This window comes from Rhinolophus sinicus, linkage group LG04 (assembly GCF_036562045.2).
Source record: "Rhinolophus sinicus isolate RSC01 linkage group LG04, ASM3656204v1, whole genome shotgun sequence".
Classification (NCBI taxonomy): Eukaryota; Metazoa; Chordata; class Mammalia; order Chiroptera; family Rhinolophidae; genus Rhinolophus; species Rhinolophus sinicus.
The window spans coordinates 136,453,774-136,468,336 of NC_133754.1; the positions used below are offsets into that span (position 1 = coordinate 136,453,774).

Consider the following 14,563-nt stretch of genomic DNA (forward strand, 5'->3'; position numbering starts at 1 on the left):
CTCTCCATGCAAGAGGGCAAATCAGCATCAGTACCATAGAGCAGTTCTTATAAGAAGAGCTGCAATTGCTGGATATTGAAAGCACCCAGAAGATGGTGGTGGTGGTGGTGGTGGTGGTGTGGGTGTGTGGTACACACAGATATATTATTAAAGAACCCAGTCTAAAGGAATCTAAGGGGATTTGGGCAGAACACCTATATTGTTCACTACACCAGAGTTCTTCCAACTTTTCCTCCTGCCGTTTTCAACGTGTAGGCCTTTATCCCCATGCTCATCACCTCATGGTCAGAAGTTGGCTGTTGTACATTCAACCCGTATCTGTAGTCTGGGGTAGGAGGAAGGGGAGCGAGTGAAAGACTGAAAAAGGACATGCCAGTTGAATATGTCCCCTTCAAAAAAATTTTTCTCAAACTGTTATCTTGCCTACATTTATTGTCCAAAACAATATCAAATGGTTACTACATCAATTACATGGGAGTCTGGGAAAGAGTGTGTTTTTAGTTTAGCATATTGCTTCCCAGTACAAAACGAGGTTCTGTTAGTAAGGAAGTTGGGGTGGTGGTGATGGGTATTAGGCAAGCAACTACAATATGTGGTACCTCCTCATTTTACAGAGGATAAACAGAGATTAAGAGAGGTTACATAATTTGTGAAGTTGCATTGACTATAAAGAGTAAACTAAGGTTATGTTTTTAATATGCTGGGCAGTGATTCATGCATTCTCTTTATGGGAGTGTCCTCTGGGCTAGGGATTATTATTGGACTTGAACAAGTGTTTCATCACCTTGGCACCTCAACAGGAAATAGCTCATTCATTCTATTTCTACCAATTGGCTTTCACTTTCATCTTTTGCATTCATTCCTCAGCTTCTTAAATCCCTTAGCTCCAACCCTGACTACTAGGGATTTGGAACAATCAAATTTACCTCCTTTTGCCTGAGATCTACAGAAGGAATGTGTTTAGCATGACCTTGGGAATGGATATATGAATAGCTCAAGGGTGGGTACTAGGGCATGAAGACAGAGAATTCAGTCCTACTTCTTTCCTTAATGAGAAACTCGCATTGATCTCTCTCATCTTTGGGCAATTATATACTGCAGAGTTGGAGTTTTAATACATATTGTACATATTTTAAGTCCCATGTAGACAAGGAACATAGCTAAGGTTTCTTTTGTGCTTTTATGGTACCTAGCAGAGTCCAGCATACATGGCATGAATTTAAGGACTAACTGCTAGAAGATAAGATTTCTGAGTTATAAAGGTAATAGTATGAGGAAAGAATGAATTTTGAGACAAGCCTGTCCCAACTCCCAGGGGAGTACCCCACTTGAAGATTTTTCTATCCATCACACAATTTCTCAGCATGAGGCACAAAGGTTGAAATTGTTATATTTTTTGGCTTGTTTTGTTCTGTATATGTGGGGGTTATTAATCAATCTTTTTAGACTTTAACCAGCTGTTGCATTCTAATTAAGTTACCAATTTTCTTTCCAAATCCCCCAAATCTCAACTCTCAGTTTTCTTTTCCAATTCTAAGTCACTTGTTCAAATAAAATTTTCTTGACACTATTTCAAGGTATTTAATCAACACATAAAAATCTGAAGACTATAAATAACATGAGGGAAAATAAGTTTTTAGATAATTTTCTTTTGATACATGCACAATTCCTTCCAGTAATGTGTTTATGGACCGTCGAAAGACATGTCCTACTCTAGACACAGGTAAACAACAAAAGGTCACCATACATTTGAATATTGTAATCAAATAACATCGACAATAATGGTGGTGGAAAGTATTTTTTAGGAAGAGGACTATTAAACATGGAAAGTAGCCAGGTTGAAAGGTATCTAAATAAGGAGTGAGAAATCTTGGGTTAAAGTTCTAATGCAGGTGCATGTTGGCTATTTGATCTTGGGTTAAAGTCACTGAATATCTCGGGTATGTTGATCACCGAGATGGGCACTGGGGGTACAAAGGTGAAAAAGACACAATCCCTACTCTGGAAAATCGCATTAGTTTTGAATCACCAAAACTATCAGACAAATAAACAACTCCAGATACCAAGATTGGTGGATTAGGATATGCTTACTTTTACTTAAGAATTTCAGAATGTTAAGTCATTTTTTGATAAAATCATTATGGCTTTACATACTTTTGAAAAATAGTTTATTGAACAATATAAACAATGTAATGGATATATTTGGTTATTTAATAATAGTCATTTTAAGTATATCATACAGATGCACATGGTCAACATTTAGTGTTTTTCGAAAGGGCTGATATAAATTCTGCTTTTACTTTTGTCTCTATAGTAAAATTATTGACAAAGTAATGAAATAAAGATATGTTCTACAATTATTTGCCCCCACACAGTAATTCTCAGCCTCTTTTATCTTTTTTCCACCAGCAATTATAACCCGTAGATCTCAATAAATGAGAAATAAAAAAGCCTACATTTTTCAGAAAAAGTCATTTCGTAAGTGTTCTTTTGTTATGTTTACCATTTATTGTTAGTGTTAAGCCTATGGAACATTGTACTAGAAATTGCTAAGGTCTTAAAATCAGCAAAGTCTATTCCATTAGTAGTTGAAAATGTTATTATATGATTGAGTATGAATTTTACTCACAGTAAAACATGAAGATATTTAATAAAAATATTGCCATCAATAGGTTTATGTAAAATTTTACAACATCAGGTAGACAAAGCAGAATAAAGGTGTCGGCATGCAGATGTCGGGTGACATGAAGTGAGGCTCAGGGTGTGCCAAAGATATATTAAGGACACGGTTGGTCAGAAGAAATGAAGAAAGAACAGAAATCAAATGAATGTTTCATAGTAAGCAGTGTCATTGGGAAGCCGGCCAACAAAAAGACTTGTGCACATGGGAGGAAAGGATTAGAAGAAATTTTGTCCAAGGTGACAAGTATGTTAAGTCATTGGTTCCTGGAAGCCTGAATCAGAAGGACATGGTATGCCACAAACATAAGGGCTAGCCAGTTACTGACGTTATAATGTTGATCCTGTGTCCCAACTAGGATCTACTAGGATTAGAGGACTTCCGGCCCCACCATCGTACTTTCTTATGTTGTGGCTTAGTACTCTCTTAAAAAATGTTTTAGTTTGTTAGATTCCAATTCTATGTCTGAACTAAAATTTATTTCACTTCCTAATGTAAGAGTGCCTTGTTTATAGTTAACTCAGTCTATACAAATCAAAATGTTAAAAATGCAACAATTAGAGGTGAAATTATTCACTTTACAAATATGGATTTATTTTTCTTAATTTTAAAATTATCCTTGCCTTTTTCACATATTTATATTGCATGCCTAGTCATGTAGGCATCTGAAGTTTCAGATTATCTACAAACATGGTGTTTTATTCCAGTTGTGAAATGGTCAATCTATGAAGCATCTGATTGTGTTTTTACTAGCAGCTCTAGTGTTTGCAACCAGGGAAAATTATGTCCCTATGTAACTCTTTAAAATGGATCCTTGTCTAAAATGAGACTTGGGCTAAGACCCTTGTTTCTCTCCAGAGGTCTCAACTATAAATATGAATTTCCTTCTGGACTGAAAGTAGCAAAAAGTAAAGGTCTATATCTCTTCAGAATGTTGGTGAGTCTCTTTACCAACACCATATTTAACACACTAAGACTTGTATTGGGTATGCAGTGATACAAAGAGAAATAAAAAACAGAACTGAAGGATTATAAAAAGTATTTTTATACATGAAAAGGAAAATATTCCATAGTATGCTAAGCATTCTCTATTTCCCTTAAATGTTATCTATTTCTGTATTTAAAATTTCTCATCCCTTCTTCAGTGGTAGCTATTTAGGCTACCAACCCAGTGTCCACAGCTTTCCATCGCATTAAGTTTAAGAGAGCTTAAATATGATATTCTCCCTACTTGAACCCCCAGTTTGGTCCCCTAATTTAACTAGAGCAAGATGGTTATCCTTTACTCCTATAAACACTCCAGGATTGCTCTTACATTCAAATGAAACGTATTTGGAGGACGAGGGCTCCCTGTGAAGCAGAAAGAAGGTCTGGTCTGGCAACGGGTCTTCACATTTTTGTAGCTTAGGAAACAAGAGAGAAAGCAACCAATATATGAGTGGGAAGTCCAGAGTCAACTTCACATCCCTGTGTTAGAACCTAAAGGGGAATAATTATTTGTAACTTGGTATTTCTAGCAAGCCTGCTTTATTACTAAGTAGGGGATGGGAAGGGGTGGAAGTAAGAAGTAAGTAGAGGGTCAAAGAGGGAGGATTTGACTTAATTCACTGATAGTATACTTTCAGAGACATTAGAACTTAGAATGACTGGATCTGGGTGCAACAGTTCTGCATTAGTACTCCTGTTTTGCCCTGTATTATCTCTGAGACCTGGGCCTTAATATTTTAGTTGAACCAGTTTTCGAGATCAGTCAAACCCCAACTTACCCACAGACATGTGAGTGATATAAATGATTATTTTTTAAGTCAGTAAACATTGGGATTGGTTTGTTACACAGTAATACCTGACCAATACAATAACTCCATCATAGAGTTACTTTGATAATTAAATGAGATAGTACTTATAAAACATTTAGCACAATGCTTGGTATATAATAGAGCTCAGTATGGGTTGGCTCTTATTATTGAGTACTTATGTATGCCAAGCACTGTTATATTCACTTAGAAATGTGAAAGGAGATTGTGGTTACCATTCAGTGTTCATGTCGATAACTTACATGGCTGTATGAGTTAGCTTCATCATTTTGTGTATTTATATAATTTATCTTCTATATTATACTCTCATGTTTTCTTCCTTGTCACCACTTTTGGCTTCTTTGTTCTTCAAGATGTTTCTAATTCTTCATCATGACCAATATAATACTGCCACTTACTAGCTGAAGAAGACTATGCAGTGAATCCTATGATTAGAGTGTAAGTTACTATGCTCTCTATAAATCTTGGCACATGGAAATGTTTATGACCTTCTCTTTAGCAGACTCAGAGTGTAAAATTATTTTTGCATTTACCTAAGAAAACTGTATTTTACAAAGAAACTCATCCTGGAAGAACAGAGTAGTTCCTAAAGCCAAATAGGAAGGATCTGAGATCATTCTATACAGCAGTGCTTCTCAAACTTGAGTGTTCATGTGGCTCTCCTGGAGATTTGTTAAAATGCTGATTCTGATTTAGTTGTAAGGGAGCCTGAAATCCTGCAAGCTCCCGGGTGATGCCGTACGGCTGGCAGAGAGCAGACCTTCAGGAGGAAGGCTGGACCAGCCATTTCCCTCCCTTCCCTACTCCAGAAGCAAGTTCCTAGTAATGACTGGCTGTGTTGTACATACAATAGCACAAACAAAACTGCTTCTTCAAAATACCCCACACACCCAAATCTGCACAAATGAGTGGCACTAATCATGACAATTACGTGCGTATTTCTGTTACCTCCACAGAGTGTTCCTCGTTATTGGCAAGCAGCAGGAAGTCTTTGTCTTTTGTAGGACTCAGGTTTACCATTAACTTCTGACCATCAACACCATCACCTTGCAATTAAAAAATATAAGTCACGAAGTTAAGAATTGTAACTAATTTTAATTTAACTCAATGTGACACCCAGGAAAAGAATTAGTTATATAAACTAACTGCTTCTTTCAGAAATATTTGCACCTGAATGAAACTCAAGAGTCATTGGACAAATAGGGGATAATTCTAAGTCCCTTGAAGAAGAGAGGTTCGTTTTTTTTAAATATGCTTTCTAACTGAGAATTGTGACGCTAATGAGTGTTTCTCAGGGTGTCAGGTTCTCTGTCTGCATGTCAAGCCACTGATAATTGTCCCTTAATAGCCAGCTTCTCTTCTTATATAATCATAGAACATTTCCCAGCCTGCCTCTTTATTTTTTTGTAGCTAAGTGTAGCAATATGACTAAATTCTGACCAATGTGAGGCAAGTGGAAGTGTCAGATGCAACTTCCAGGTCATGTCCTTAAAGGGAAAGAGAATTCATGTACCCATCTTCTTCTGAACTGCCAATTAGACCTTGACATGGTAGCAAGTAATCTTGAACCATGTAGATGTTGGCAGAGCCACAAAGAGAGAAGGAGGTGGGTCCGTGGACAACCTGTTGAACAGAGGTGCCATTCCAGCCCTGACTAAGAAATAAAGTTTATTGTAGATTAAACCACTGTTATTCTGGATCTCTATTAAATGTAGCCAAATCTTTATCCTATTAAGCTGTAAAGTGGATGGGATGCAGTAAATCCTCTAAGAATCTGAGATTTTACTATGAACTTGTGCTCAAGAGAACCTTCCAAGACTGCCTTCCTTTTTCAGGGAGGATTTTTGGATTTGTCTTCACCCAAATTTGAGAATGCAAGCATTACAGCTACCCAGACCTCCATGTTACCTGTTTCACTTGTGGAGATTTGCGAATCATAGAAACGGAATAACACCTTGTCTGAAAGAGAATGCATAAAATCCCTTGGGTGATTTATCAAAAGATTCCAGTTCTAACATACACATAATATCAGAAAATGCCATCTTATTATATATATCAACAAAAACAAAACTTTCATGGTTTTGAGGAAGGTCTCCAACATGTATGAAAATGCTCTGATGAATTCTCCAATACAATTATTAAAATATTTAAAATATTCATATCTCTGGTATATCCTTTCACTAGAGTTTTTACTTTGGTGACATTGATAAGGCTGGAAAGATCAGGTAGTAATTTAGCGGTATCAAACATGTGCGGTCCTCTTCCATCTTTCACAACAGATACCACTTCTCAGTATCAGTGTTCTTGCCTGACAAACCCTGACTAAGCATCTGAATCCTCCTCAACGCAGTGATATTCAGGCATCCATTGCAATGCATCAGAGTTAGCACACGTCATGAAATCTATTTACCATACCTGAGTTAATCCATTGTTTATGGTTTAGTAGATTCATTTTTTACTTATTAGTCATCATTATATGATTATAGACAAAAATAAATATTCTACCTTTCTTTTGGTTTTTTCCCGAATCTTCAACAGAGATCTCATAACTTCCATCTGCCGCAAAAGGAAAAGTAATGCATTGGTCGTTGAATGTCCTCAGGGAAACAGAACGTTCTGCAACAAGTGAAAATCTTGTCATTAAAAGTTCAAAACTTGTTCTCATGAACAATCTTTTAGCAATTTTTAAAAAGTACTTCCTCAAAGTTTTTTTTTTGTTTGTTTTTTGTTTTGTTTTCCAATTTGAGCTACACTTTGTCCATCACTGTTGGAGAGATGAAAGTCTTTGGTGCAAGTTTAAAAGTCTCAAAGTCTGATGTGTGCCACCTGAATGGGATTAAAAATGCTAATTTCTTGCAGAAGGCCAGGGGAGGCTATGTTAGTGTGTTTATGGGAAGATTTGGTAGGGAGAATGAACCTGGAAAGGTGAGACATTGCCTGAGGAAACTTCCACTTCTGGACTACCCCTTAATGGGACTGTGGGCAAGAAGGGACTGTATTGAAATAGACGTGGATAAATGAATTCCTACCTGTAAGGTGTGGAGTTACTGAGAGACTTTCAACAGTCCTAGAGAATTCTAGGACTAAATAGAATTCCCCCACTCTGTCCTCTGGCTAAATAACAGAGACAGAGTAGTACTCCCAACTTTTTCAAATGTGTCAGCACACATAGAAAATGAGCATGCTGGGGTAAACTGGAGTAGATTTAGGGACTACCTTTCTGGGTCCTGAGGAAAAAAAAGTATTCTATTGTCTTTGCATTATAGAGTTATGCTAAGAAAAGTATACAAAATGTTCAGGAGAATATTAAATATTGAATTTGTATAAAATAAAATGATTTAAAAATACATAGTGAGAAATTTCAATATGCTTCTGGGAACTTAAGACATTTATATCAGGAATAATGCTTGAAATGGCAACATGCAATTCCCAGTCAAGTTTTCTTAATGACCTCTTCCCTTTTTGACAGTCGCCATCAACTTGGACTTTATTCACACAAGTAGGTGACACAATTTAAAACCATTTTAACTATTTTAAATGTTTAAGAGTCAAAATTATACTTCACAAATGTAATAGCGCTTCCTTTTCTTTTGTTGTCAAAATGTTGAAATTTGAGGGGGATAATGTATTTTTTTCCCCCAGGATAATATATTTTCCCCAGGAAAATGTATATGGGATGCCAATCCATAGCAAGCATTTCAAACTAACGATGGCGTGCTAACTATAGCATGCACGTGCATTGTTAGAGCAGCTACCCTGCGCCTATTTTGTACGCCACCAAATGGGCACATCAGCAGCAAATGGACAGAAGTTTGTTTTGTTTTTGTTTTTGTTTTGGTGGAGACAGCCTCACCTAGGAGACAGAGAGAGTAGAAGCTTCTGATATACATGAAGACATAAGCTTGTGGCTGCTTCCTAGACTGGCGCTTGCCAGGACAGGATCCTGTGTCTTAGGTCCCTGCTCATCCCCACACCACCCCTGTGACCAGTCACACCTTGGATACTTGAATAACCAGTTGCTCTCATATATTTCTGGACCATAGATATATCAAAGCTGAGGCCCTCGACAGACCGTTCCAGGTGCTGCGGACAGTCAGCCAATACCAAATGTGACTCCTTGTATTTTCCAGCTGCAGGGGTAGGGGTAGAAGTGCACTGTCAGTCCCCACTCTGCCCAGACCCCCTCCCTGCTCCCCTTATTCCTGCTTTGAGGATTCCCAGGCAAGGCTGCTTGCTGACAGTGCTGATGGGCCCCAAGTCTTCGGCCACCCCGGTCTGAAGGGATCAATACCTCCTGGCACATTACACCCAGAAGGACACACCCATGGAAGGCCAGGTGGAATAAAACTAGTCACCCATGGTCTCAGCACCCAAAAGGCAACCACTAGTAACATTTTAGTTTACTTCCTTTAAATCACTGAGATACTCACTTTATTGCAATGGTCTAGAACCAAACTCGCAATATCGCCAAGGTATGTCTGTATATATAATTTTATATCCTCTGTTTTCTCTTAACATGATAACATAACCATTTCTCCCATGCTATTAAACACTCTTTATATGCTTTTTAAAAATGGGCTAAAATTAGTTTATCATCTCTAGTCTTTTCCAGAGGGAAAATTTGGGTGAGGGAAAACAAATTATATACTTAGATGTGGCAGCAGAAGACAAGTAGATGCTCTGAATCACTATATTGAAGAATTACCAGGAAATATAGTTTCCCCTTACCTGTTTTTGGTGAATACCCGTTGGTGGTTTCTTTCCTAAAAAAACAGGCCTTCTTTTCTATGATAAAGCCAGAGCGTAGCTGCATAAAGTACATCTGGCAAACTTCTCCAGCCCTCTGTTGGGATTCTAAACCAATGAAAATATTGTGATACTGTTTCATTTCATCTATCTTTATCCTTTTACAAATCCTTTTACAAACCCTGAGTGTAGCAAACCAAGAAAGCAACTACAGATCTATTACAACATGTATCAGAAAACTTGGGGCCAGTTGTGTCTCAAAATTCAGTCTTTTAGATTTTAGAATTGTCATGTAAAGCATATATTGTATATATGTAGCACTCCCAGCATGGACTCGGGCAGTACCCCAGAATAAAAAATTAATAATTTTGTAGTGAAACATAGGAAAATTTACATAAAGTGAAATAAAGACCTCATGTTTGTTCAAGTTAGGCTTTAACTGTCTAGTAAGTTCAGGTCACATTTTACTGCCAAATGAGTTATGAAAAACTTTAAATCTTTAGAAAAAATTGGAGTTTTCAGAATTCCATCTTGGGGAGTGTGGCTTTACATCTAACGTATATGAATCTTTGCATAACTGAGGGGGAACTCTTATGGCCATATGATGTCTATAATCTTTTCTACTTATCTAGAATACGCTTTCAATAATTTTGAAGAGATATCTGTAGCCTATAAAAGTTGATTTTAAAAATACCTGTCATTTACTAAGTGTCTACAGTGGGCCAACTACTGTGTTAATAATTTTACATACTATTTCATTTAATCCTTCACAGTAATTTAAGATATTATCCTCCTCACTTTACAGATGATGATCTGAAGCTCTTAGCAGACAACACAAAGTCAAGGTTACAGGTCTGGTGAGAAGCTGTGATTCAGTTGTGCCTAATATTAAGAGTAAAGCTACTCTTTCCACCTACCTTCATCTAAGAAAATACAACAGTGCAATTTTAGGGACTAACAAAATGCAAACTCAAATTAAATCAGTTAAAGTAAAAAATGTAATCAGTGATTCAGTAGCTCTAATTTCATTTAGCCAAAGAAAAATTAAAGTCTCAAGTAAAAAAATTAAATTTGCTACTTGGAATTCATCAGAAGCTTTTCAGAGTCAAATAGAAAAGAATGTTGTAATACTTGAGTCATAGAATGTTGACTTTCAACATGATAGTAAATAACTTATCAAGCAATTTGTATCTCAAACTAGCCAAATTTCAAGCTAGCCAAATTTCAATTTTTCACAGTAATAAAAAAAGGAAAATAATAAGTGTGACTTTTGGATCCATTCTATGATCATTTTTTATTCTCTAGTATGCTTTTCAAAGTCAAGTGGAATAAACATTTGTAAGCTACTATTTGGAATTTAGTAGCTAATTATAGATGCCAATTTAGATGGGCATCTACATTTAAGTATCTTCAACTGCCTACTACCCTTCACCTGTCTGTGGCATTTGACTTTGGGGATCACATTCTTATGTGAACCCTTCTCCCCTCATTGTCATGTCATCTGTCTCCTTGCTTCCCTCTGGTCAATCATCTGTCTCTGTTAGTGCTTCCTCCTTTGCCTGCTAAAATGTGGCTGTTCCTCAGGATTTTGTCCTTTGTCTTTTCCTCTTACTCTAGACTTTCTTTCTGAGTACTCTTACTTCAGTCATCTTTTATATGCTGATGATTCCCCGCCCTGTAATTCTCCCCTTAGTTTCTCTCCTGAGCTTTGTATCCATTGCTCTTTCTGCACAAGGCATTTTGACTTAGCTCCTTTCAAGGATCTCTGCCTCTATCTCTATAGAGCATTCTGAATTCTGGACATCTCTACCTGAATGACTCATGCTTCCTCCAAGTTCAAATATACTTATAAAAACAAAACAAAACAAAAAAACCTGTTATCTTTTCCTACCCTCAGTATATTTCTCCTGAATTCCCTATGTTGAAAAAACAGTACCACCACCTACCATTGTCTGCTCAATTCTTAAATCAGAAAGCTGAGAATCATCCATGTTTTCCTTCTTTTGCTGTCCCTCAACTTGTTCAATGTGTCATTAAATCTTATTGATTTCACCTTCTGAATGTATCTGAAATTCAGTCCTTCCTTTCCTTTCTGTTGTCTTAGGTCAGGTCCTCATTATCAGTCCCCTGGATGAATGTAGTAGACTTCTGACCCATTTCTGTTTTTGCTCTTGCCACCTCACTCTCTCTTCACACCACCACCAATGTGATCTCTCTAAAATAAAAACATCTTGTCATTCCCCTCAGTTAAACACTTTCAATGGTTCCTTATTCTCCACAGGATAAAGTCAAACTCCTTCACTGTGACAGAAGATCTTCCATGGACAGAACCAAACTAAAGGGGGGTGATTTCTGCTCAGTTCTATCCCCCACTATTGCCATGCAGGAAAATAAGGCCAGTGTTGCTAGATCTTCAGATTTTTTGAGAAAAACCTCACATTCAGATTTTTATGCAAAATCTCCTAGTTTTTCATTGTTGTCTCAATTTAAAAAACAGCATCAGTCACACTATTCAGGCCAAATAAAATACTCCTGCTGGGTGGATCTGTCTCAAGACTCCCACATTGTGACCTCTGGCTGTGCACATAAGGAAGCTGGATTGTCAGGGAAAGGAAAGGGTTGATGGATGTGGGGGAGAGAAAGTAGCAGAGGAGAATGGCCTGACCTTGGGGAGTAGCTTCCTAGAAACGGGTAAGAGGATGAGTTTGGGAAGGGACTTTCCTACAGCTCGTGAATTCCTGTACCGTGTTGTCAATACAAGTGAAATGCCCTGCTGGTGACCAGAACTCACAAGGGTCCTGTATGGATCCCTGTCGTGGTCAGATAATGAGTTTTGTGGCTTTGTGAGTTGTGGATTGTGGCAGACCCTGCTAGCCCAAGGGCGGAAAAGAAATTAAAATGAGCTGGCATGTTTTCTTGCTAGGGGGCTGAGAGCAGTTTAGAAAAATACGTGACATTTCTTGCACCTTGAGTTTTGAGAAGGGGTTCATACCTGCCACACACAAGAAATAGTTCATACCTGCCACACACCTCACAGCTACCCATTGAGTTTTTGGCAACGAGTGTTTAAATCATGAAAATTTTAGTGTTAAACGGAGCCAGTATTATTGGAAAGGAAAATCTGCTATGGGACAATAAAAATAGGATGCATTCCAAAGTCATGTAAGTGATTTGGGGGTTATCTTTATGACTATTTTTCTAAATGGTGTAAATAAGCCACTGCACTCCTGAAAAAAGGAGTTTCATTTTAATTTTTGCATCACTCTGACATAAACTCCAGCCTGTTTCCTTATTCCAACATCTTCAAGAGCCTGTCTTCTGAAGTACAAAGAAAATACATTCTTCCAATATATGGTGATAGAAGGAGAACTGACTCTGGGTGGTGAACACACAATGTGATATACAGACGTTGTATTACAGAATTGTACACCTGAAATCTACATAACTTTACTAACCATTGTCACCCCAATAAACTTTAATTAAAAAAAAAAAAGAAAGAAAAGAAAATACATTATTTATTAAGAGGGAATTTGAGGATGCAGACTCACTTCCACTGAGTCACTGTTTCTACAACAGAGCATTTTGACTCAGACTCAGATAAAAAGACAAGCTTCACTGTGATTTCCTGGCCGTTTAGAAACCACAAGCATTAGTATTTTCCCAGGTTACCAAAGAACAATGTGGGTGTGCTGGAGATTTAGGGAGGAGAGAAATGATAAACGTTAGCACTGCTTTCTCTTCTAGCTTTAAAGATGCTCAAGGAAATGGAGAGGAACCGAAGGACAAGGGTATGCAGTCCCCACCGTCATTCCTCATCCTCCCTTTTTGCTCTAGTCCACTTTTGTGTAATTCCTCTGTATGAAAAACACTAATATAAATTTGCATAATTCTTTCTGAGGATAGACAATTTAAGGATCAAAGAGTTATATAGCCCTTTCATTTTAAAAGTATGGCTACTACCTGATTTCAGTTACTCTTCAATTTATTCCACACCCTTTGAGTTTGCAACTGGATAGACTTGAGCATCGTTTGGTCAATTCTGCTTTATTTTGGGCCTTGACTATACAAATATCTTCACTTGTTGTTCTCCCCTTTATCAAAAATGACAAGTTAAGACCATAAGCTTGATACACCAAAGGTCTTAATAAATGTTCCTTGAATGAAAGTGGATCAGTTTAAATTTGGTTAGCTAATTTGGGAAAAGGTTTTTGGGATTTGGTGGCAGGAGGTGTGGCTAGAAAGAAGGGATTGATATGAAGGGCTATAATTATGCTTTATCACTATTAGCAGGTTTAAATTATCTGAGCCATTCCTGTCCTGTGATTTATCAAATAAGCCAGAGTTGGCTCTACGTAATCTGTTTAACACCAAAGGCTGCTGTATTACACACTTATGAGCCATCACTTTCAATTTTTTTTTTTTTCCCTTTCAATTTTTAGCTCTTATATTCTTAGTAACTTTTGGCAAGGAAGGCAGCATGTATGAAAATTGGAATAATAAATATTTGATAACAGATAAAAACCAGTGTGTAAACAATCAGAAATTCTTAAGGCCTTACTTCTCAACCTGGAAGCTTTTACCAGGGCTCTGCCTGATGAGATGTTCATCCTTGCTGAGGAAATTTTGGTGGTTGAATACTTCATTGTACGCTTCATTTTTCAGGCTTCCGTTGAGTTAAAATATATTAGTTCAATTGTTTCAACTTGAAAACAAACAGAAACAACTGTAATTAACTCAATGTAAAATTGATAACATAGCCACCTAGAGAAAATAATTATTTCAGTAAAATTTGAACATAGTATTCTGAATATATATCAATGCTGGAATATAGTCACAGGACAAAAAGAACTGCACAGAAATATTAAATGTTGTTTAGTGGGTTTTTTGTTAGTGATAATATTGGTATTGGAATTCTGGGACTGTTTTGTTATACTATATGATAAAGCAAATAAGTAGATGTACTGATGTTACAGGATTTTCATTGTAGGAGAATGGAGATGTAAATATAAAATAAAAGAAGCCGTGGGGGAAATATCCCTGTAATATTACATTTGAATCAGCAGTATCAGTGTGCACTCATCTAAGTTTCTAAATACTTTCTCCACTAATGGGAACCAGGACTCTAGATATGGTCTGGAAAAATAGAAGTGAACAATGAATATCCTGTTGTTCCACAAAGCAGTGAGTCATTCAAAATCTAGTGAGGTGGTGTCGAAAGGATCTCCTGCTGGCTAAATTTGGTACAATTTCAGCAACAAAAAGAATAATGATGGGAATTGACTATAAATCATTGAATGAAAAAGGAAAACCACAAGTCCATAGC

The 14,563-nt window shown here is 37.1% G+C and overlaps 1 protein-coding gene across 4 annotated transcripts in view; it reads right to left on the reverse strand.

Annotated features, from left to right (window-relative positions):
• Window positions 1-2,068: 2,068 nt before the first annotated feature.
• Window positions 2,069-14,563, reverse strand: part of IL33 (interleukin 33) — a 34,172-nt gene continuing 21,677 nt past the window's right edge. For 3 of the 4 annotated variants that reach the window (XM_074330452.1, XM_019727142.2, XM_074330453.1), the window contains exons 2-8: window positions 13,799-13,942; window positions 9,223-9,348; window positions 8,490-8,624; window positions 7,000-7,110; window positions 6,403-6,453; window positions 5,443-5,540; window positions 2,069-4,083 (exon numbers count right to left, since the gene is read on the reverse strand). In XM_074330452.1, coding sequence (XP_074186553.1) covers window positions 3,880-4,083; window positions 5,443-5,540; window positions 6,403-6,453; window positions 7,000-7,110; window positions 8,490-8,624; window positions 9,223-9,348; window positions 13,799-13,895 — 822 coding nt within the window. In that variant the 5' untranslated portion in view covers window positions 13,896-13,942 and the 3' untranslated portion in view covers window positions 2,069-3,879. The remainder of the gene's footprint in view (window positions 4,084-5,442; window positions 5,541-6,402; window positions 6,454-6,999; window positions 7,111-8,489; window positions 8,625-9,222; window positions 9,349-13,798; window positions 13,943-14,563) is intronic. The other variant, XM_019727143.2, reaches the window with a different exon arrangement.